At 39.2% G+C, this 24,923-nt stretch overlaps 1 protein-coding gene and 1 pseudogene across 1 annotated transcript in view; one reads left to right on the top strand and one right to left on the bottom strand.

Annotated features, from left to right (window-relative positions):
• The window catches only part of LOC143686984 (leucine-rich repeat-containing protein 37A-like), an 84,352-nt gene that overhangs the window by 8,184 nt on the left and 51,245 nt on the right, over positions 1 to 24,923 (bottom strand). The window contains 2 exon segments of the mRNA XM_077163537.1: positions 85 to 1,886; positions 3,895 to 4,013. Coding sequence (XP_077019652.1) covers positions 85 to 1,886; positions 3,895 to 4,013 — 1,921 coding nt within the window.
• On the top strand, positions 16,060 to 17,075 carry LOC143686987 (gamma-soluble NSF attachment protein pseudogene; annotated as a pseudogene).

The raw sequence follows: 24,923 nt of genomic DNA, 5'->3' as shown, positions 1-24,923 counted from the left end.
GGACTTCCTGCATGGATGCTCTAACAGCATGTCCCAAACTCTGATGGAAGAGTCCAAGTCCCATGTTTATGGATTTATTCTCACCTCACTCAACCCTTTCTCTTTTTGTTCACCCTGAACTTCTGTGCCCTCATTGATATAATTTTCCGTTTTCCACTGGTCTGTGTCCCACTCTGCCTTGAACACCTTTACTTCTTGCCGTTCACTGAGATGCTTCATCAGGAGGCCTGTTCTGAAGATGAGCTTTGCACAGGCCAGTTGTACATGGGGCTCGGAGCAGTCCATTTTCAAAGTCCTGACAACATGAGAAATGAGCCTTCTCATGTTGTTGTTGGGGATGAGATTCTGTAGCTGCTGGTTTAGATGAGTTTCAAATTTATCACCTGGGGATGGGAGAAGTGGGAGAGTGGAGCCATTGGGCTTGGAGGGTAAGTCAATGCCCAAGTTATGGTACTCCCATTGTGTTTCACTGGTTCGTTTCACTGTTAACATTAAGTTGTCTGCAGTCATAGCAGATTTTGCAGGGGAAGAATTCCTAAAGGCAGGCATTTTAGGGGTAGTCTCTTCTATCAGAGTAGTGTTTTCTGCATAAGTGCTTTCTACAGAAGCATTGTCTACAGCAGCATTTTCTGTAGGAGGTTCTGCAAGACCAAATAATTCTGAAAAAGGATTTTCCTGAGAACCGAGTTCTCCTGAAGCTGAAAAAGCCTCTTGTGAGGGGGAATTGATGAGGCTCCTCACTGCAGAGAATGGAGGTTTCTTTCCAAGCATAAGTCTATACAGTGAACCTTTCTTTCTGAACTTCCGACGTTGTCTGGCCTTGAGGGTTCTGTTGGCTATACGAGAGCGAGCTTTATGAAAGATGTATTTTTTTCCGGAATGGGAGACTAGTTCAGGAGCCTTCATGTGTTTAACTCTGGCATTTGCATCTTCTAAAACAAAAATGGTGTAGGTTAAGTCTTTTGATTTGTTTCTAACCTGAGGTCCAGTTCTTAGAGGGGTAGAGGTAGAGGGTCTGCCCATCAAGTATTGTTTCAGGAAAGAAGAGACTGCTGCCTTGTGCTCCTTTATGAACGAAGGCTCAGTGTCAAAGGAGCTTCCCACCAACTTCCTTGGCCTTTGCACCATGCGAAGCTGTCCCAGCTCCTTTGGGGTTGGCATCCTGGGGCTTCTTTCTTTGTTGATACTCTCCACGAATGGTTGGGTACCCAATTTCCTCTTGATGCTCCTTTTTCTCATTTCTTTCAAGTGTCTTTTCTGGATTCCCTTTGGTCCCTTGATGACTTTGTCCACTCGCTGCAGCCTTTTCCCTGCAATTGCTCTCTGAATCTTAGCCAGGCCGCTTTCCCGTGGCTGGACAGTTTTCAATCTCTTTAGAGAGATTCGGCGTTTCAATTTGGTAGCTAGTAAGTTGGCATGCATAAGCTTGGCAAGTTTTTCTCTCTTCTTAAACTCATCAAGTTTTTCTTGAATTTTTGCATCTATCAAATTTTCCAGAAAATGGAGTTTCCTCAGTTTATTTTTGTAAGCTGCATTGTCAGGTGCATGGTTAAGAGAGAACTTCCCTGTATTGTTAATTGATTTCAGGGGATTATTTCCATCTTGTATATTTGACAAAAGCAGTTTAATGAATGGTAATAATATTGATTCTATAGTTTCTAGCTTTCTCTCTGAGAAATAAGGCAATATGTAATTCAGTGCACCAATAACATCACTTTCATCATTAAAGGCTAGCTGTTCATTCATGAAAACTGACAAATCGACGCCATTTTTGTCAGAGAATGCTTTCTCCGGCTCAATAATCAGTTCAGTGCTGGTATTTTTTTTCCGGGCTTGTAATGCCTTCATGAAGGCTCTTTCTGTGTCTACTAGAGATGCTTCCTCATCTGCCAAAAAAAGGGAAGAAACGATTTTTGATAATGAAAGACCGAAGGGACAGCTTTTTGTTAGTCTATACCTCCCAGTCAAATAAATTAGGAGTCAACAAACATTTGAACGCATATGGAGAGGAGAAAAATTAACCCAAACTTAAACCTATGAGTAGCAGCAACACAAGGAGAAAAAGGTATCATCTGAAAAAGTGGCTACCAACTCAGGAAATTCCATCGTAGCTATATTTAGGTTTATTCTATCGGTCTCCAAGGCCAACTGCCTAGTACTCAATAACAGCCTACAGCTGGAAGACAAATACCACCCCCTCAGCTAGACCCTCTGCAGATCTGCATGTCTCCCCATGTTCACGGGCCCCATACTGTCCTGCCTCAGAGGAGGAAGGAGGGCAAGGCTTCCTCTCCCTGTGTCCTCTGTGCGGCTCATGTTCTTGCTGCCATCAAAGATGGACACTAGGAAGGTCAGACCTCTGCAGGGAGCAAGCACCGAGCTGCTAAAGCAGAGCCCCCACTCCCGCCACTCCTAGGGCCTCCTCTGGACATGCCCTCCTCCACCCACCCAGCCACCCAAATCCCTCTCCCTTGGTCTGTGCTCCCATATATCCTAGCCCCCATAACAGAGGGCTTTACATGGGTAAAAACGCTGTGTCCACTCCAGTTGTCTCCTTAAATCTGGGCAAGAATCTGGGGGTATAAGAGATTTTTAATTTGCCAGGTTGCACGCCTATGTGGATTGTTCAATAAATCTATGGAATTATTGTGAATTCTGGATAAACATTACTTTAGGACATGAAGTGCAGAAGGGAAAAAGCAACTTTTGTTCGATGCCTGCTTTTGCTTTCTCAGTTCATTTCATTTGTAATATTTCCAGTTTTACTTGGGGAACCATAGAAAGCTTTTTACTGTGAGAAGGTCAAATATATTATGGTGTGGAGGGGTTTCTTTTCCAAAAGAATTAAAAGTACTTTTGTAGTGGTGAGAGCCAAAGAAGGTGAGGATCATGGGAAAGGAGGGGCATGGGCTTGAACAGAGCCCCACATTGCAAACAGGAGACCTATGTACTAGGCTACAGCACTTAATATCTTTGATCTTTGTTTTCCTCATCTGTAAAAGGAGATTAAAATGCTTATTTTTTCCATCTCTGGGGGATAAGGGAACAATTTAATTGGTGGAAAATGTTTTTAAAAATAAGCAACACTGTCCTTATATAAGTAGCAAGGTGTTATTATTTCTTCTTTGTCCCTTATTGCTGTGGGAGACCTGTGTTAAGCTATCTGGACATTTAGGAAGTCATGTTTTAGAAGTCATGAAATTAGTGCCAATAAACCTTACATATAGAAAAACACTTAAAGCACTGGAGTGTTTTGTAAAAAAAAAGCTTGAGATTCAGAGCAAGTTCAGAATTGGGCACTCTGAGAATGGAAAAGCCTTCCCATCCATTATGAAAGCTAGAAAAACACTTAAAAGCACTGGAGCATTTTGTAAAAGAAAAGCTTGAGATTCAGAGCAAGTTCAGAATTGGGCACTCTGAGAATGGAAGAGCCTTCCCATCCATTATGAAAGCTAGGTAGCAGTTTCTAGTTAAGGGACCTGAAACTCTGAAGTTTCAAATAAAACTTTTATAAAATTGCAAAAACAAAATGGATCTACACTATCCTATGACACAGTGGAAACTTGGGATATAATGTATATGAAATCAGTTTACAAACTGTAACACAATATACGAGTAAGTTGTAATTTGCAGTCAAAGTACCAAGCAGAGAGTATGGTACACAGTATGTGGCTTATTGTTAATATCCCTTCCCCCTCCCATTCCTTTCTCTTGTTCCTTTATGCATTTGGCTCAGTTACATTATTAGTTTACAATCACCAGGCTGAGAATCTGACCTTCAGAAAGAGTAGTTTTTACACCTTTGGGAAGTTGAGCTCTGAATGCACGAATGAATAAAAGTAAAGTATTTACGTCCTTAGTTAAAAATTATTTCATCAGGCAATTCAGACTCACCACAACGTGTTGTGTTTGTCATACAGTCACTGTCACAATTCAGTTTGACCATCTTGCAGATAACCTCAATATTATTTTTAAATTGGCAGAGGCAGCAGGCCATACGACTAGGTAAAATCCTATAAACAGAAACACGGAAAAGTAAATTAACAGTACAGGGATTCCCTGAGAAAGTAGAAGTGGCACGTCCAGGTCACAAGGCTGTGCAGGAGAGAGTGTTTGGTCATACAGTCGGGACTACGGGCTGGGGAGCCGCTGGCACACTGCTGATGTGGAATGTGTGGTCAATGAGCAGGAGGGAGGACAGAGTGCACGACAGGAGGGGAAGGGGGGCAGTGGGAATGCTGTGCTAGAACAAAGGAGGTAGGGGCTAGACTTGGGTGACCTCGAGCTGTAGTTTAATTCAGAAGTATCTCCTCTCAATCTAAAAGTCTCACTTTGGTTGAGAGGACACCGGAAGGGGGTAGATATCTAAGAAGTGTCTGACTAAGCCCCCAAGTTGTAGAGTCCCTTTTTAAATCCCTGGTTGTGAGGGGCAAATATTAGAAATTATTATGGGTCCAGGAAAACAAGGGTGGCTAGACTTTGCAATGCAGAGTAATGGAGAGAAAAATGCTGCACTGAGAAAGAACCTTGGAGAAATGCAGAGGGATCTCAAATATTCAGTAAAGTACTGATCAGTATATATGTGTGATGAAAGTACAGGAGATAAGGAAAAGAAGTACCCGAAAGGATTAGAAAAAAGAGTAACTGGATATCACACAGGGCTGGCAATAGTGCCTGGTCCTCAAAGTCAGAATTGAAAACCTCATGATTCAAGGGACACTTGGTACTCAGAAAGGTCTTGCCTCATTAGCAGGAAATAATGAGCTCTAGGGTAAAGGCCTATTTGTGGTCCCACCTGACAATTCTTAAAATTTAGATCTGAAAGGATAAAATTGTTTCTAGGTACCTTAACTTCATCCAGAACAAAGCTCGAGGATATTTATAGGAATATAAAAGATATATAGCATCCAACAAGAAAAATTATAATGCCTGGCATCAAATAAAAAAATTACTAGGCATGCAAAGCAGCAGGAAAATATGACCTATATTGGGGAGAAAAAGCAGTCAGTGAAAACCAACATAAACGTATACAAAGGTTAGAATTAGCAGACATGAACTTAAACAGTTATTGTAACTGTACTCCATGTGCTCAAAAACCTGGATTATGGATTGAACATGTTAAATAGAGACATGGAGGATATAAAACAGACCCAAATTAAACTTTTAGAAATCAAAAAAACTACAATGTCTAAATGAAAAATACAGTGGATGGTATTAATGACAGATTAGACATTTTAGAATAAAAGATCAGCGAATGTGAAGGATAGTGACACAAATATAGCCAAACTAAAAACAAAGAGAAACAAAACAAAATAACAGTAAAAAACAAAGTATCATTAAGTTGAACTACAACTTAAAGAGACTAATAGATGTGTACCTGAAGTCGTGAAGGACAGGACACCTAAGAATAGTTGAAGAAATAATAGCCAAAATTTTTCAAATCCAAGAAACTCCAAGCACAAGAAACATGAACAAAACTATATTATGGCACATCATAATCAAATTACTGCAATACATAGAACATCTTAAAAGCACCCGGAGGAGAAAAAAATAGACTTGCTCTGTAAAAGGTAACAAAGATGAGGACGAGAGCGGCTTTCTTGTTGGAAATAGCGCAAGGCAAAGTCAGTGGAGCAACATCTTTCAAGGAGTATATGGGGGGAAAACCCACAAAAACCAAAAAGCAAACTATCTATCTAGAATTCCATACCAGAGAAAATATCTGAAATAAAGACTATTTCAGACATACAAAAATTGAAAGAAATCATCCCTAGCAGACCTGCACTATAAGAAATGTGAAAGGAAATATTTTAGGCAGAAAGAAAATGATAGCGGGTGGCAATACGGGTCTACATAAAAAAATGGGCACAATGGAAATACTAACTACATAGGTAAATATATACAACTTTTTCTTATTATTTGAATTGCCTTAAAAGAAACTGACTGCTTAAAATAGCACAAAGGCCAGGAGGGGAGTAATGGAAGCATATTATTGTAAGGTTCTATACCCTACATGAAGTAGTGTAATATAATTTCTTTTTTAGGCAAATTAGGGCATTTATTTACATAATTGGGGGAAAGCAAAGGAAATATAAAAGCCTCTTGGTCACACATGTAAAGGGAAAGCTCTAAAACCCCCGTTCTCAGTAGGGTGGAGGCCCTGAATTTAACAAAAAAGAAAAGGCAATTGGCAAAATGCTGGCTGGAGTTCTAATTCTTAAGCTCAATGAACTGAGTAACAGGAAAACATCAGTGTCCTGGTGCCCCAGGAAGGGGAAACAGCTACTCGGGCTGAGCTACAGTTTGGAGAAGTTAATCTTCAGTACACATGAACCTGACTCCCAGGACAATCCCTGGGAGGTTTTGATTTTCAAAATTTCTGGGTTAATTCTTAGTCAGACTTCAAGAATTTTAGGGCCAATGGTGCTTAACTTTACAGTTTCTCCAATTTGGAGGTGTGGGTCTTCCTTGGACGCCCAGGCAAGGACAAATCTCTCTCTTCTCTGGGTCCCAGTTGCATTTCCCAAGAAGACGGTATGGGCTTCTTTGATGCTCACCAGTATCATTGATTAGCTGGTTCATCCAAACACACCACAGGCTTTTTCTCCTGGTATTAATGTCCTGTGACCAGCAGGCCTCACAGAGCCTGACTCTCTTTCTCAATGTTAGGGGTTGAATCACATGTCCTACAAAAAAAGGTCCCAGCCCCTGGTCCTGCTGTTGGGAACCCATTTGCAAAGAGGACCTGTGATGATGTTATGAGTTAAGGTGTGCCAAACTCAATGAGAGTGGGCCCTTATCTGTGCGCCTGACATCCTTGTAAGCAAAGGAAATTGGGCATAGAAAGAGAGCCACAGGAAGAAGCCAGAATCAATGGAACCAGAGGAGAAAGGAAAAGACATAACCACATGCACTGCCTTTCGAAGGAAAAACCAAGGGGCTCCAAAGTTTGTTGGCCAGGCAGAAGATACAGACCCTAGGAGAAAGCAAGCCTTCTGAGACAGTGAGCCAATAAATTCTTGTAGTTAAACTAACCCACTCTATGTTATTTGTTTCAGCAGCTAGGAAACTAAAACATTCAATAACTGTGCCTTGCATTTTTTTCTCCTTGACTCCCAGTTTTGCTGGGAAATCTACAATGATCTCCGAAGTGTGAAAATGAGCCATTATCAAATTTCATCACTTGGGCTACAACAAGATTATTGGTTTTCTCTTTTCCTCACAAATATTAACATTGCAGGAATGGGGTCCAAGTTCATTTTCAACAAGAGCCTCCAGAAACTGAAGCTGAGTCTAGCTTCACAGCTATGACCTTCTCCTTCACCGCATTCCTTTTTCTTTCTTTCTCTCTGCCCACGTTGTCCACTTCCACCTGTTTGGACTCGATCTGGAAAGCATGAAAGCTGAGAGAGAGCTCGCAGGCTACCACACCTGCAGACTGATCAGCAACAACCGCCTTGGATTTCTTGGTATTTTGGAATCAAAGTCAGAACAGTTGCCCTATTGGGGGGGTTTACAGAAGAACTCCCTCTTCCTATCTCCTTCTTGACCAATGGTTCAATGGTGCTCCATGGGACAACCTTGGTGGGTGTCAGGCCCAGGACCAACTCCCATTCTAACCTTTGAAATCAGGTGAGATGAGGTCACACTGGCAGCCCAGAACGGGAAAAAGATGCTCCAGAGGCAAACAGTGTGAGCTCACCCAGCCTCTTTTGGCCCCTACTTAGTGCTGAAGGCCTGGTTCTCCTAAGATTCCCCAATGCTGATAATCCAGAGCTGGCTCTTGTCCGTCCACGTCTCTCTTTCCGACATCCTTCTCACCTATCTTCTACTTCCTGGTTCCTTCTCTAAATCGCATACTTTCATTTCAGGGTGCCATGTCTCTCTGTGTCTATCTTGGTCCTGAGACAAATGCACTTCGTCAACGCTACCCAGAGGCAGGGCGTGAATGGTGGTCAGAAGTGCGCTGCTGCTGCTCGGCAGGCTGGGTCAACACGCCTGTGTCCTCAGCCTGCTCAGAGTGGGCTTTTCTTCCTGGAGCTACTGTAGGGGAGTCTGGCCAGTCACAGACATGTGAGTGGGTCCATCTGGGCTGGACTGGGCACAGCAAATAGCCACCCAGACTGCATGTGAACTTGCCGCTGTTTCCTCCCTCTTTGTCAGCTGCACATTCAGGCTAGGAATGGGCAAAAATGGCAAGCACTCATCTGCTTTAAACAGTCATGATACATCTGTCAACACAGTGACTAAAGCATTGTAGCCTTCAAAGAGAATTTTTCTTCCTTCCTTCTTCTTAAGCCTATATTTAAATTCCTGGTGACAAAGGGCTGGGGACGGGAAGGGTGAAGGAAGGAGGTGAGGGAGAATGACTTCAGAAAAACCCCAGCTCTTCTGGTGCCCTCAGAACCGAGGCAGCCAAGAGCTGCAAGTAACCTTTCAACCTGCAACCTTTCCAGGGGACCATAATGGATCATCTGACTCAGGACCAAATTCTTTTTCCTTCAAAATCACTCCTCTGTGCACCCACCCACAGTGTTCCCATTCGTCATGTGTTTTCTTCCACCCTCTCCTCTCCCACCGTCATGTGAAGGCTCAGGTGTTGGCAAACTGACTCTACAGCAAACCTGACCTTGGCCTAATCCTCTGAGACTGTCCATCACATCCACCTGTGTCCAAGAGACATGAAACGCTCAGAAAAGGGGCAGAATGACTCATTCATAATGCTCAATCAATTCGATAAATAAAGGCCTTTTCTTCATCCAGGGATTTTGTGGGTTCAAGTCTGAAATGTTCTTGGGTTCACCCTGTTCCCAGAGCAGACTTCCAACGCACTCGCGTCTCCTGCCCCAGCAGCCTCCGTTAACGGACAAAGGACACCACGCTGGCTGCTACTCCAAAGGGGGCTGAGTAGGCGGCCGCAGATCCCTGCAGGCCAATGACTAAGTAGGGCATCCTTTGGTGATGACCTTCCCAACATTCTTGCCGCACTTCTTCAGCTTCTGCCGGTACCTCCTCTGGGGCCGCTCGCCGGGCGCCGGCTCCTCCAGCTGCCCACAGCGCTGGGGGACCGGGGCGCGCCGTCCCCCCCCCCCCCCCCCGCGCCCCAGGCGCCCTCGTCTCCGCCCTCCAGGTGCTCCAGGAGGCCGAGCGCCTCGTCGTCCGCTGCGGGCCACCCCGGCCCGGAGCGTGGCTCCCGTCACCGCCATGGTGCCCGCGCGCTTCTCGTGTAATATAATTTGAAAGCAGACTCGTGATAAGTTAAAGATGTATACCATAAATGATAAAGCAATCACTAAAATAACAAAACAGAATTATAACTGATAAACCAACAAAGGAGATAAAATGAAACAATAAAAACAACCCAAAAGCAGGCAGGAAAAGAGGGAAAAAAAGAAACAAAGGATAGATGGGACAAATAGAGAACAAATATCAAGATAGTACATTAAGATAAATTGTCTAATCACTCTAATTAAAAATCAGAGATTGCCACACTGGATAGATAAGCAAAATGCAACTATATGCTGCATACAAGAGCCTTCTTAAATATAATAACAGAGCATGAAAATAAATAAAAGAGGATTACGGGAAGAATGTGGAGTAGGAAGGAAGCTCCAGGAATCAGTCACTCCACCAAAACAACTACTCAATTGGCAGTAACTATCTGAATCAACTAACTGGAACTCTAGAGTCTAGTGGAACACTTGCATCATGCCAGGGAAAAGCTAAAGAAGAGGCTGGTAAATTGCAGTAAATACTGGTGAATTTCACCTTCTATGTAGTAGCCACCATTTCCCCCTCCCCAACCATGTGACAGGCAGCAGCTGGGACAGCAGACTAGGCTCTTGGTGCAGTTTGCTGGTGCCAAAGTGAGCTATAAGGACCCAGTCCTCCAAAATCTGGGGTGGTGTGGTCTGATCACTGATTGCTACTTTTGCTCAGCCACTTCAGATTGCTGTGGGACTGGCTCTGAGGGCAGCCACTGTTCTAATGCCCCTCAGGAAAAAGCAGCAGAGGAGTCTTAGAGAGAGGGTGCCTGCTATTTTATCCCCCTCTTTTCTCTTTCCACTCCCTGTTTGCAAACAAAAGTAGTTTGGAAAAGTGACAAACTGATAGCTGCAGACCTCAACAACAACAAATAATAATCTTGCAATCCCAGAGAATGGGGGAACTAGATTTCTAGAGTTATAACCACCAATTACTCCACTTCTCTACAACAACAACAAAAAACTACAAAACACACAAAGAAACAAGAAAGTATGGTCCATTCACAGGAAAACAAAACAGAACACCAGAAACCATCCCTGAGGAAGCTCACACATTGGAACCATTAGTCAAAGATTTTAAATTAACTGTTTTAAATATGTTCAGTGAGCTAAAGGAAATCATATATAAGGAACTAAAGTAAATTACAAAAACATCAGAACAAAATAAAGAGATGCAAATTATAAAAAGGACCAAAACAGAAATTCTGAAGCTGTAAAGAACAGTAATTGAGATGAAAAAATCATTAGATGGATTCAAAAGCAGATTTGAAAAGGCAGAGGAAACGATCAATGAACTTGAAGACAAGACAACTGAAATTTTCCATTGTGAAGAACAGAAATAAAAAGTGACAAAGGAAAATGAATAGAGGAACCTGTGGGATATCATCAGCAAACCCAACACACACATCATCAGAATCCCAGAAAGATGAGAGAGAGAAAGAAAGAGAGAGAGAGAGAGAGAGACAGAGAGAGAGACAGAGAGAGAGAGAGAAAGGAGCAGAGAAGGCATTTGAAGAAATAGTGGCTAAAAAGATCCCAAATCTGATGTAAGACATGGACATACATATCCAGAAAGCTCAACAAATTCCAAGCAGGATAGATGCTATCATAGTAAAATTATCAAAAGAAAGAGAGAATTTTGACTGCAGCAAGAGGAAAGGAATTTGCAAGATACTAGGGGTGCCCCATAAGATGAACAGATTTTGTATTAGGAAACCATGGAGGCCAGAAGACAATGAGATGGTATATTTGAAGTCCTTAAGGAAAAAAAAAACCCTGTCAACCATGAATTTTATATCCAGCAAAATTATCTTTCAAAAATGAAAGAGAAATTAAGAAATTTATAGATAAAAGCTGAACGAGTTCATCACCAGATGACCTGTCTTAAAAGAAATGCTAAAGGGAGTCCTTCAGCTGAAATAAAAGTCACTAGACAGTAATTCAAAGCCATAAGAAGAAATAAATATCATCAGTAAAGGAAATTACGTTGGTAAACATAAAATCCTGTATTATTGTACTTTTGGTTTGTAAGTGCTTTATCCCCTTATATGATCTTACAAGCAAATGTGTAAAATAACATTTACACATCTATGTTAGTGGGCATGGTATATATAAAGATGTAATCTGAAACAATGACAGTATAAACAGGGAGAAACAGATATATTTGAATAGAGAGTTTGTATACTACTGAAACTCAGTGGAACTGGTCAAATTAGGTTGTTATTAATTTAAAATATTCATTGTAATTACAAAGATAATCACCAAAATACCTCTAAAATATTGGAGAAAAGAAAAGAAAAAATCAAAATAGAATACTACAAAACAACAACTACATACCAAAAGGCAATAATGGAGTAATTGAAGAACAAAAAGCAAACAAACAATTGAGAGATTGAAAGCTTTCCCCCTAAGATCAGGAACGAGACAAGGATGCCCACTGTCACCATTATTTTTCAACATTATACTACAGGTTGTAGTTAGAGAACTAAGGCAGGAGAAAGGAATAAAAGGCATCCAAAAAGGAAAGGAAGAAGTAAAAGTTTCATTATTTGTAGGTGACATTATCCTATACTTTGGAAATCCTGAGAAAACTATGACAAAATTACTTGAGCTAATAAATTCAACAAAGTGGCAGGATATAAAATTAATGTCCAAAAATCAGTAATGTTTCTTTATACAAGTAATAACATCACTGAAGAGAGAATTTAAAAAATTCCATTCAAAACAGCCACTAAAATAATCAAGTATTTAGGAATAAACTTACCCAGGGATGTAAAGGACCTGTGCACAGAAAACTACAAAACACTGCTGGAACAAATTAAAGAAGATCTTAATAGATGTAAAGACATTCCATGCGCATGGACAGGAAGGCTGAATATCATTAAGATGTCAATTCTACCCAAAATGATCTACAGATTCAATGCAATACCAATCAAAATCCCAACAACCTATTTTGAAGACTTGGAAAAGAAGAGTGAAGTGGGAGGACTAACACTTCCCGACTTTAAAGCTTACTATAAAGTCACAGTGGTCAAAACAGTATGGTATTGGCACAAAGATAGACGCATTGACCAACAGACCCGAATTGAGAATGTGGAGATTGATCATCAAATCTCTGGTCAAATAATCTTCGACAAGGCCCCCAAATTCACTGAATTGGGACAGAATAGTCTTTTCACTAAATGGGCTTGGGGGAACTGGATTATCAATAGCCAAAAGAATGAAAGAGAACCCCTATCTTTTTTTTTCACTTTTTTAAAAATTAATTTTTAAAAATTATAACAACAAACACAAACATTCTTAACATATGATCATTCCATTCTACATATATAATTAGTAATTCACAATATTATCACATAGTTGCATATTCAGAGGACCCTATCTTAACCCCTATACAAATTAATTCAAAATGGGTCAAAGACCTAAATATGAGAGCCAGTACCATAAAATCCTAGAATAAAATTTAGGGAAACATGTTCAAGACCTAGAGGTATGAGGTAGCTTCTTGAACTTTACAGCAAAGCACAAACAATGAAAGAAAAAATAGATAAATGGGAATTTCTCAGAATCAAAAGCTTTTGTACCTTAAAAGAGTTTGTCAAAAGGTAACGAGGCAGCCAACTAAATGGAAAAAAATATTTGGTAACCATATATCAGATGAAGGTTTGATATACTATGTATATAAAGAAATTATACAACTCAACTACAAAAGGACAAACAACCCAATAATAAACTGGGCAAAAGATATGAATAGACATTTTTTCTGAACAGCAAATAAAAATTGCTAAAAAGCACATGAAAAATGTGCATCTTCATTAGTTATAAGGTAAATGCAAATCAAAACTACAATGAATATTACCTCACAGCTATAAGAATGACTGCTATTAAACAAACAGGAAAATAAAAATATTGGAGAGGACAAGGAGAAATTGGAACACGTATTCACTGCTATGGTTCAGCCACTGTGGAAAACAATTTGGCAGTTTCTTAGAAAACTAAATATAGATTTGCCCTGTGACCCGTCAATACTGCTCTCTGGTATATACACAGAGGAGCTGAGAGCAGTGACACAAACAGGCATTTGCACACTGATGTTCATACTGGCATTATGCATAATTGCCAGATGACAGAAACAATCCAAGTGCCCATCAACCGACAAGTGGAAAAACAAAATGGGGCATATACACACTATTGAATATTATGCAGCAGTAAGATGAAATGAGGTCCTGAAGCATAGGACAACATGAATAAACCTAGAGGATATAATGCTGAGTGAAATAAGCCAGGAACAAAAAGACAGACATAGTATGCATTCAATATTATGACTCTGGTAAAGAGAGTGAACTCCAAATCATACAGCCTGGGAAGAAAATCTGCATAGATCTATAGCAATGAACTAGATGCTACATGTCTGCAGTTAGAGTATGTAAATGACTTCACAAGCAACAGCTTCCATGTTTCACATTTTTACCATTGACCATTCATAACAAAGATTCTACTTAAAAAGAGGCTCACACAAACATCTAATACACAGAGACATGTCCATAAACAGTAGAAAGAAATGCACCCAACACGGAAAGACACCCAAGAACACACACACAAAGTAATCATTTTTCTTTGCAATGAGCAGAGTTGTGTATTTATTACATAATCAAAGAGAAAGAAAACTTGTCAAAAAAAAAAGAGAAAGAGGGAGGGAGGGAGGGAGGGAGGGAGGAAGGAAGGAAGGAAGGAAGGAAGGAAGGAAGGAAGGAAGAAAGCATGAAAGAAAGAAAGCACAGAAGAAAGAAAGAAAGAAATAAAGCACAAAAGAGAGAGAGAGAGAGAGAGAGAGAGAGAGAGAGAGAGAGAAAGAGAGAGAGAGAGAGAGAAAGAAAGCAAGAAAGAAAAGGCAGCTCTCTGGGTGCTTGACTGTACCAGTGAGTTACTATCAGGCAGGCCTCCTGGTTACAGGGAAAAATGTGGGCTCATGAACAAAAAATAAATTAAAAAAAAAAGCAAACACACAAGATATACAGAAAATATATAGCTAAATGGCAGAAATAAATCCTTCCTTTTCAGTTATTACCTTAATTGTTAATGGATTAAACTCCCCTTCTAAAAGGCAGAGATTGGCAGATTGGATGAAAAAGCGTGATCCATGTAATGCTGTCCAGAAGAAATTCACTTCAGGTACAAAACACAAAAAGGTTGAAAAAGATATTCTTTTCAAAATCAAAAGAGAGCTGGATTTGCTATATTATTCTGAGACAAAATAGTCTTTAAATAAAAGAAAGATTACAGGAGACAAAGTAGGGTATCTTATATTGAGAAAAGGTTCAATTCAGCAAGAAGATTTTATGATTATAAATATATATGAACCACACATCAGAGCCCCCACATACATGAAAGAAAAATTAACAGAATTGAAGAGTGAAAAAGAGAGTCCTACAATAATAGTTGGAGACTTCAATACAATACTCTCAATAGTGATAGAATAAATGGAAGAGCAATAAAGAAATAGAGCACTTCAACAACACTGTTAACCAATTAGACCTAATGGGCATATATAGAACATTCCACCAAACAAGAGCAGAATACACATTCTTCTCAAATGCATATAGAACATTTTCCAGGATATACCACATGTTAGGCCACAGATCATATCTTAATAAAATTTAAAATATGAAATCATACATATATTCTTGGTCCACAATAGAATGAAGTTAGAAATCAATAACAGAAGGAAAATTGGGAAAGGTGCAAATACGTGGAAATTAAACAACACACTATTAAAACAACAAATGGGTTAAAAAGGAAATCACAAAGGACATTAGGAAATATCTTGAGGTGAATGAAAACAAAACACAACATGCCTAAACCTCTAGGATGCAGCAAAGACCATGGTCAGAGGGAAATTTATAGCTCTAAATGCCTACCTTAAAAAAGAAGACCACAAATCAATAACCTAACTTCACACCTAAAGAAAATGGAAGAAGAAGAGAAAACTAAATCCAAAGTTAGCAGAAGGAAGTCAATAGTAAAGATGAGAGCAGAGATAAATGAAATAGAGAATAGAAAAAAAATAGAATAAAAAACCCTAAAAATTTTTAAAAATCAATAAAATTGACAAACTTTTAGCCAGACAGACAAAGAAAAAGAGAGGATACAAATAACTAAAATCATGAATGAAAGTGGGGACATTACTACCAACCTTACAGAAATAAAAAGGATTTTATGAGGGTACTATAAACAATTATATGCCAAAAATTAGAAAACTGAGGTGAATTGGACAAATTCTTAGAAACATTCAAGTTATCTAATCTAGTACAAGAAGAAATAGAAAACCTCAACAGACTTTTAATAAGTAAAGAGATTGAGTCAGTAATAAAAAAAATGAAAGAAAGAAAAGTGCAGACTGGATGTATTTGTGTTGAGTTCTACCAAGCATCTAAAGAAGATTTAACACTAGTTGTTCTCAAAGCCCACCAGAAAACAGAAGAGGAGGTATTACCCTGATACCAAAGTCAGATAAAGATAGCATAAGAAAAGAAAATTACAAACCAATATATTCTATATGTACTGTTTTTGATGTACAAACAGTACATCAAAAGAATTATACACCAAGGCCAAGTGGGGTTTAGTCCAGGAATGCAAGGATGGCTCAACATAAGAAAATCAATGTAATACACTACATTAATAGAATGAAGGGGGGGAAAACACCATATGATAGTCTCAATTGACACAGAAGTCACTTGACAAAATCAAACACACTTTCATGATAAAAACATTCAGAAAACTAGGTTGCTCTGTGGCGATGGCTGCACAAAAGATAAACAAGGGGCTGGAGCATCTGGCCAAGGCCGAGAAATACTTGAAACTGATTTTTAAAAATGGAAGCCAGATTATGGCAGTGCTGCTTCTGAATATGGAAAAGTAGCAGTTGCTTTTAAAAATGCCCAACACTTTGAGCAAGCAAAAGATGCCTGCCTGAAAGAAGCTGTTGCACATGAGAATAGCTGGGGCCTTTTTCATGCTGTCAAAACTAATGAACAAGCTGGTATGATGTTGAAGGAGAAGCAAAAACCATGAGAGGACATTCAGTTGTTTGAGAAAGCGAGCATGATGTATCTAGAAAATGGCACTCTTGACATAGCAGTCATGGCATTGGAACGAGCTGTAAAGCTTATAGAGAATGTAGATCCAGAAAAGGCTGTACAGTTATATCAACAGACAGCTAATGTGTTTGAGAATAAGGAATGCTTATGACAAGCAGTTGAATTACTAGGAAAAGCCTCAAGACTACTAGTAAGAGAGCACAGGTTTGATGAGGTGGCACTCTGTTCAGAAAGAAAAAAATAGTTATAAGGAAATTGAGTATTATCCAACTTGTTATAAGAAGACAACTGGGCAAGTTTTAGTCCATCTTCACAGAAATGACTACATGGCTGCAGAAAGATGTATCAGGGAAAGCCATAGCATACCAGGATTCACTGGAAGTGAAAACTGTGCTGCACTAGAACAACTTCTTGAAGGCTAGGACCAGCAAGATCAAGATCAGGTGTCAGAGGTCTGCAACTCCCCCCTTTTCAAGTATATGCACAATGATTATGTTAAACTGGGCCTAAGCTTGGTGGTTCCAGGAGGTGGAGTCAAGAAGAAATCACCAGCAACACCACAGGCCAAGCTTGATGGCGTCCCCACCACAGCTGCTGATGAAGAGGAAGATGAGTGCTCAGGAGGGCTATGTTAGTGTTCTGCTTTTGCAAAGAGGAAAAGAAGGAAAAAGAAAGGAAGCTTTCTGACTTGCTACTTCATGGATTCAGATCACGGTTGAGGTATTCCATAAGTCACTGCAGTCATGTTTTGAATGCTGACAAAGGCTGTCATTCTTAGTTACTGTTTTCCTAAAGCCTACTTATCTGTATTCACTACCTGTAAAGCCCTTTATTCTCTCCATGATAATGCTTTTCTATGACAACAGAAGGAATTAACAGAAAATATACCATCCTTGTTTAATAAGTTGATTTTAAGTTTGTGAGACAAATTCTAGAAAACAAATTACATTCTAAATAAATGGGACAGTAGGCATAGATATTCTTCTCTCTTAGAATCTTATTGCTAAGGAATTTCCTGTTTTTTTCCACATGGGCAGGCTCCTGGAATCGAACCCGGGTCTCTGGCATAGCAGGCAAGAATTCTGCCACTGAGCCGCTGTCACACCATCCCCTTTTTGTTTTATTTAATAATTGCTGCTAAAAGTCAAGTGTACTGGTAAAAAATTAGCATTTTAAAATTTTTGCTTTGTTTTGAAATTAACAATAATTAATAATTAATTTAAATTATTAAATCTTTTCAGGAATGAGATTGGTATAGAAAGATATTATGAGCTTTACAATACTATTTTAACCCAATAAAAGATGCAATTAACGTTAAAAAAAAACACTCAGAAAACTAGGAGTAGTAGGGAATTTCTCAATATGATAAAGGGCATTAACAAAAAACCCACAACAAATACCATACTCAATGTGAAAGACTAAAGGCTTTCCCCCTAAGATCAAGAACAAGACAAGGCAGATAAGTCCTGAAACCCAGAGGGACCAACCTCTCCAGGATTATCAATTGATTGCATTGCCCTGTCCTTTAGTGCGGCCATCCCTTCTCAACATGAAAGAGTTGGAACAGGCATTCCTCAAAGATCTCTATAGATTGGGAGAGGGATTAAAGGAGAGAGAAGAGGTATATCAGAGAAAATGGATTTAACAAATGAGTATGACTGCTGAAACACAATATTAATATTCCTTCTAACCTTCAATGTTTTGGAGCAGCTAGAAGGGAAAATCTGAGATGATGGAATGGTAGCACATGACAAACTCTGGGATCTGTTCTGTAGCTGCTTGTTGAAGTGTGTTTTGAAGATTATTGCTTTTTTCTTTCTTTGTTTTGTATATATGTTATATTTTACAATAAAAAAGTTAAAAAAAAGAACAAGACAAGGATATCTGCTGCCACCACTGTTAATCAACTTTGTACTTGAAGTTCCAGCCAAAGAAATCAGGCAAGGAAAGAAATAAAAGATCACCAAATCAGAAAGTAGGAGTCAAATTATTCCTATTCACAGAAAATATGATCTTACACATAGAAAACCTCATAAAATCTACAAGAGAGTTACTAGAACTAATAAAAAATAATTTAGCAAAGTTGCAGGGTACTACATGAACATGTAAAGTAAGTTGGGTTTCCATAAATAAGTAATGATAATGAACAATATGAAATGGCAGGTAGTTCAGTGGTCGAACTGCATTTGATTCTCAGCCCATGTACCCCCTAAAAAGCAAAAAAAACAGAAATGTTGTGGACAAGATTCTTTATGATAGACATATCACATATCTGCCTCTGTGTGTATGTATAGCTAAAGATATAGATATACATATACATATATAGGGAGATACATAAAAAAGCAATATGAAATGGAAATTAAGAAAACAATTCCATTTACTATAGCATCAAAAGAATATAGTGCCTAGGATTAAATTTAAATAAGGAGGTGAAAGACTTAAAAACTGAAAACTGCTAAGTACTGCTGAAGAAATTATAAGAAGATCTACATAAATGGAAAGACATCCCACGTTCATGGATGGGAGAACAGGACTTAATTTTGCTAAGAGAACAATACTGCCTAAAGTGACCTACAAATTCAATGCAATCCCTATCAAAATTCAGCAGCTTTTTTTTAAAAAAACAAAAATAGAAAAGTTGATGCTCAAATTCACATGGAAATGGATGGGCTCTGAATAGCTAAAATCATCTTGAAAAAGAAGAACAAAGTTGGAAGCCACACACTTCCTGGCTTCAAAACTTATTACAAAGCTATGGTAATTAAAACAGTGTAATCCCACAAATCTTTACTTCAAAACTTACTACAAAGCTACAGAAATTAAAACAGTGTGGTACTAGCATAAGGATAGGCATATAGACCAATGGAATACAAGTGAGATGAATCCACACATCTACGGCCAACTGATTCGATAAGTGCTAAGTTCATTCAGTGGAGAAGGAACAGACTCTTCAACAAATGGTGCTGGAGTAACTGGAAATCTACATGCAAAAGAATGATGTGCACCCCTATACCTATCACCATATATGAAAATTGATTAATGAATTAAACATAAGAGCTAATATTATAACACTCTTACAAGAAAACACATGGGAATACCTTCAGGACCTTGAAATAATCATGGAGTTTTAGATTTTACATAAAAGCATACACAAAAAAAAAATACAGATAAAATGAACTTCGTTGAAATTTAAAACTTTTGTATATCAAAGGACATTATAAACAAAGTAAAAAGACAACTAACAGAATGGGAGAAAATATTTGGAAACCATTATCTGATAAGGGTTTTAATATCTAGAATATAAAAGATCCACTACAATTCAATAATAAAAAGACAATTATTAAAAACTCTTCAATTCTCAGAGGCTGCCCATGCCAAAAACAAAAACAAAAACAAACAAACAAAAACTAAAAGTGGTGGCGAGGATGTGGAGGAAAAGGAACACTTATTCACTGCTGGTGACAACGTAAAATGGTGCAGCCTATGTGGAATACAGTTTGGCAGTTCCTCGGAAGCTAAATGTAGAATTTCCATAAGACCTGGCAATCCCACTATTAGGTATATATCTGAAAGACCTGGAAGGAGGGTTCAGACAGATATCTGTACACCAGTGTCCACAGCAGCATTATTCACAATAGTCAAAAGGTGGAAGCAATGGAAGTGTCCATTAACAGACGGATGAATAAACAAAATGTGGTATATTCATGCAATGGAATATTAATTAGGCATAAAAAGAAACAAAGTGCTGGCACATGCTACAACAACATGAATGGATCTTGAGGACATCATGTTGACCCAAATAAGCCAGAAACAGAAGGATAAATACTGTATGATTTCTCTTATATAAAATACTTAGAATAAGCAAATACATAGCGACAGAAAGCCCAGTAGTGGTGACCAGTAGTGGAGGGAGGGAGGGGGACCTGTGAATTACTGCTAACTGGTTATGAGTTTTGTTTGGGTTGGTGAATATAGTCTGGAAATAGATAGTGGTAAAAGTTACAAGGAAATGTCACAGAATTGTCCTCTTAAAATGGTTTAAGTGGTTTTTATGTTACATGTATGTTATCACAATTAAAAATAAATGAGGGGACTTTTGGGAAGATGGCTGAATAGAGTAGCTTGAGATTAACCCTGCTCCATGGAAAAGTTAGAGAAAAGGACAGGAGGGTGAGTGACGCAGCGATTCAGGAGTGCGACTGACCCAGGAGAGCCTTCTGTACCTCATAGGGCACCCTGGTTGCAGAGGCCGAGGAAATGAGAGGCAGAAAGCTGGAGCCTGGTGCAGAGGCATAGAGCCCACGGGAGTGCACGGGCAGGAGCCTGGGACTAGGAAATAAGCCAGGCCCCATTCCTTAGGTGCGCGACCCCACCAGGGCAGCCCCATGACCGGTAACTCATCCCACACCCCATGCAACCTGAACCTGGTCACCTGCTCCCATTCCCTGTGCTCCAGGCACCCCCAGTGCATGTACCTACCTCCCAACCCACCACAAGACCATCCCAACCCACCTCTCCTACAACCCTCCCGAGCACTATCTCCCCCTCCCTGTTCCCTGCAGGTTGCTGCCATCGCATAAAGGCTGCAGGAACTAACCTCCATACCCAGGCTACCTCTGCCCACTGCCCATAGTGTCACATAGCCTCACCCAGACCCCCCCGAGCTCTGTGAATCAGTTTATGGCACTGTTAGGCCCATGCATGCACATGGGCCCCCAGTCACATCATTTAGCTCTGGGAACTGCACTTTACAGCACTCCTAGAACCGCACATGTGCATGGCCCTCAGCCACACTTCTCAGCTCAAAGAAAGTGCTGACCTGCACAGCCAGGTCACATCCGCCCCCAATCCATGAAGGCATAATCTCGACCTGCTGCCACCACTCTATGTATGCGCACAGAGGGCCCCATGCCTTAGACCCGCATATACCAGGGTTATGCCCCCCAAACTGGTGCACCTGCAGAGCTGCATCCTCCCTGGCTGTTGGGCGCCCACATTCACAAGCATCAGCACAACATCCCCAACTTGTGCCTATACCTGCCCTGAAACAAATCACAACACTGAGTGCCCCACCCTGTACCCTGCTCCCTGCTGTACAACCATCCCACAAATACAGGGCCTTAGACTACTGAAAGAAATCAACTCCCAAAGTAAATCAATCAAGATATTTACATGCCACAAAGACAGCAGAAGATCACTAAGCATATTACAATGCAGACAGCTATAGCCCAGCCGAATGACCACATTAAAACACCAGAGGAGACACAGACATTGGAACAACTAATCAAAGATGTTCATACAACTCTACTTAATAAAATAAGTGGGATAGCAATTGACATAAGAGATCAAGAAGACAGTAGAAGAGCATAAAGAGGAATTTGAAAAACTAAATGGAAAAATAGCAGATATCACAGGGATTAAAGAGTCTGCTGACCAAATAAAAAACATACTAGAGGCACACAACACCAAATTTGAAGAGACAGAAGAATGAATAAGTGATATAGAGGACAGGAGAACTGACTTCGAAGACTCAAAACAGCAAATGGCAAAAAAGACAGGAAAAGTTGAATTGGATCTCAGGGAAATGACAGGCAAAACAAAGTGCACAATATAAAAATCATTAGTGTCCTGGAAGGAGAAAAGAGGAGTAAAGGGCTAGGAAGAGTAGTTGAGGATATAAAACTTCCCAGCCCTCATTAAGGACATAAATATGCAAGTCAAAGAAGCCCAATGAACTCCAAACAGAATAAATCCAAATAGGCCTTCCCCAAGACACATACTAATCAGTCTGTCAAACGTTGAAGAGGAGAAAATCCTAAAAGCGGAAATAAGACTGACTTCAGACTACCCAACCAGCACCCTGGAGGTGAGCAGGCAGTGGTATGATATATTCAAGATCCTGAAAGAGAAAGACTTCGAGCCAAGAATTCTGTACCCAGCCAAATTGTCCTTCAAAAACTGAGGGAGAGATTAAAGTTTTCACAGACAAAGAAGTCCTGAAAGAATTTGTCAACAAGAGACTGGCCCTACAAGAAATACTAAAAGGAGTTCTGCCAGCTGAAAAAAAAATAAAAGGCAGGAGAAGGAGGTCTGAAGGAAGGCACAGAATTGAAGAGTACCACTAAGGGTAACTTAAAGAATACAAAGGGAAAGAAGGAAAAGAATATATAGATCTGACAAATAAAATAAAAAGGATAAGATGGTGGATTCAAGAAATGCCTTTTCAGTAATAACTTTGAATGTTAATGGACTAAACTTACCAATTAAAAGATAGATTGGCATAATACAGCTATATGCTGCTTACAAGAGACTCATCTTAGACATAAGGATACAAATAGATTGAAAGTTAAAGTATGGAAAAAGATTTTCCACACAAGTTGTAACCAAAAGAAAGCAGGAGTAGCTATTCTAATATTGGACAAAATATACTTTAAATGTAAAGACATCATAAGAGATAAAGAAGGACACTATATACCAATTAAATGGTCAATTCACCAAGAAGATATAACAATCATAAATGTTAATGCTCCCAATCAAGGAGCTCCAAACAAAGTACACGAGACAGACATTGGCAAAACTGGAGGGAGCGATAGATGTTTCAACAATAATTGTGGAAGACTTCAATACACCACTCTCCTCTATAGATAGAACAACCAGACAGAAGATCAACAAGGAAATAGAGAAGCTGAATAACTTGATAAATGAATTGGACTTACTAGGTATATATAGGTCACTGCACCCCAAAGCACAAGGATATACATTCTTCTCTAGTACTCATGGAACATTCCCCAGGATAGATCATATGCTGGGGCACAAAACAGGTCTTTCTAAATTTAAGAACATTGAAATTATTCAAGGCACTTTCTCTGATCACAATGGGATGAAGCTGGATTTCAATAACTACCAAAGAACGAGAACATTCACAAATATATGGAGATCAAATAACACACTCTTTAACAACCAGTGGGTCAAGGAAGAAATCACCAGAGAAATCAGAAGCTATCTGGAGATAAATGAAAATGAGAATACAACTTACCAAAACTTATGGAATGTGGCAAAGGCTGTGCTGAGATGGAAATTTATTGCCCTAAATGCCTATACTAAAAAACAAGAGAGCAAAATTCGAGGACTTAATAGCACCCCTGGAGGAACTTGAGAAAAAACAGCAAACTAATGCCAAAGTAAATAGAAGAAAAGAAATAATAAAGATTAAAGCAGAGATAAGTGAATGGGAGAACAAAAGAACAACAGAAAGAATCAATAAAGCCAAAAGTTGGTTCTTTGAAGAAAATCAATAAAATTGATGGGCCATAGCAAGACTGACAAAGAAAAAGACAGAGGATGCAAATAAACAAAATCACAAATGAGAAGGGATGCATTACCACAGACCCTGAAGAAATAAAAGAAATCATAAGAGGATACTATGAACAACTATACACCACCAAACTAGACAACTTAGATGAAATGGACAAATTCCTGGAGACACACAAACAAGCTACACTGACTCTGGAAGAAACAGAAGATCTCAACAAACCAATCACAAGTAAAGAGATTCAATCAGTCATCAAAAATCTGTCTACAAAGAAAAGCCCAGGGCCAGATGGCTTCACAGGGAAATTTTATCAAGCATTCCAAAAAATGGAGGAAAAAGGAACTCTACCTAACTCATTTTATGAAGTTAATATCATTTTAATATCAAAATGGGATAAAGATGCTATAAGAAAGGAAAAACTACAGGCCAATCTTCCTAATGAACACAGATGCAAAAATTCTCAATAAAATATTAGCAAATTGAGTTCAACAACACATTAAAAGAATTATACTCCATGACCAAGTGGGGTTTATAACAGAATCCAAGACTGTGTCAACACAAGAAAATCAATGAATGTAATACGGCACATTAAAAAATTGAAAGGGAAAAATAAAATGATAATCTTGACTGATGCTGAAAAGGCATTCAACAAAATTCAGCATTCTTTTCTGATAAAAACATGTCAAAAGATAGGAATCAAAGGTAACTACCTCAATACGATAAAGGGAATATATGAAAAACCGATAGCCAGCATCGTATTCAATGAAGAGAGATTGAAAGCTTTCCCCCTAAGATCAGGAATAAGACAAGGATGCCCACTGTCACCACTCTTATTCAACATTGTACTAGAAGTTCTAGCTAGAGCAATCAGGCAGGACAAAGAAATAAAAGGCATGCAAATTGGAAAGGAAGAAGTAAAACTCTCATTATTTGTAGATATGATACTATACTTGGAAAATCCTGAGGAATCTACAGCAAAGTTACTTGAGCTAATAAACAAATTTAGCAAGGTGGCAGGATATAAAATTAATGTGCAAAAATCAGTAACATTTCTATACCCAAGCAATGACCTAGCTGAGGAGTCAGTTAAGGAAAGAATTCCATTCAAAATAGCAACTAAAAGAATCAAGTACTTAGGAATGAACTTAACTAGGGATGTAAAGAACTTGTACACAGAAAACTACATAATATTGCTAAGAGAAATCAAAGGAGATCTAAATAGGTAGAAAGACATTCCCTACTCATGCATAG

Source organism: Tamandua tetradactyla, chromosome 6 (genome assembly GCF_023851605.1).
Source record: "Tamandua tetradactyla isolate mTamTet1 chromosome 6, mTamTet1.pri, whole genome shotgun sequence".
NCBI classification, from domain to species: domain Eukaryota; kingdom Metazoa; phylum Chordata; class Mammalia; order Pilosa; family Myrmecophagidae; genus Tamandua; species Tamandua tetradactyla.
The sequence above is the reverse complement of the archived record's forward strand: the minus strand, read 5'-3'. Positions and strand labels throughout refer to the sequence as shown.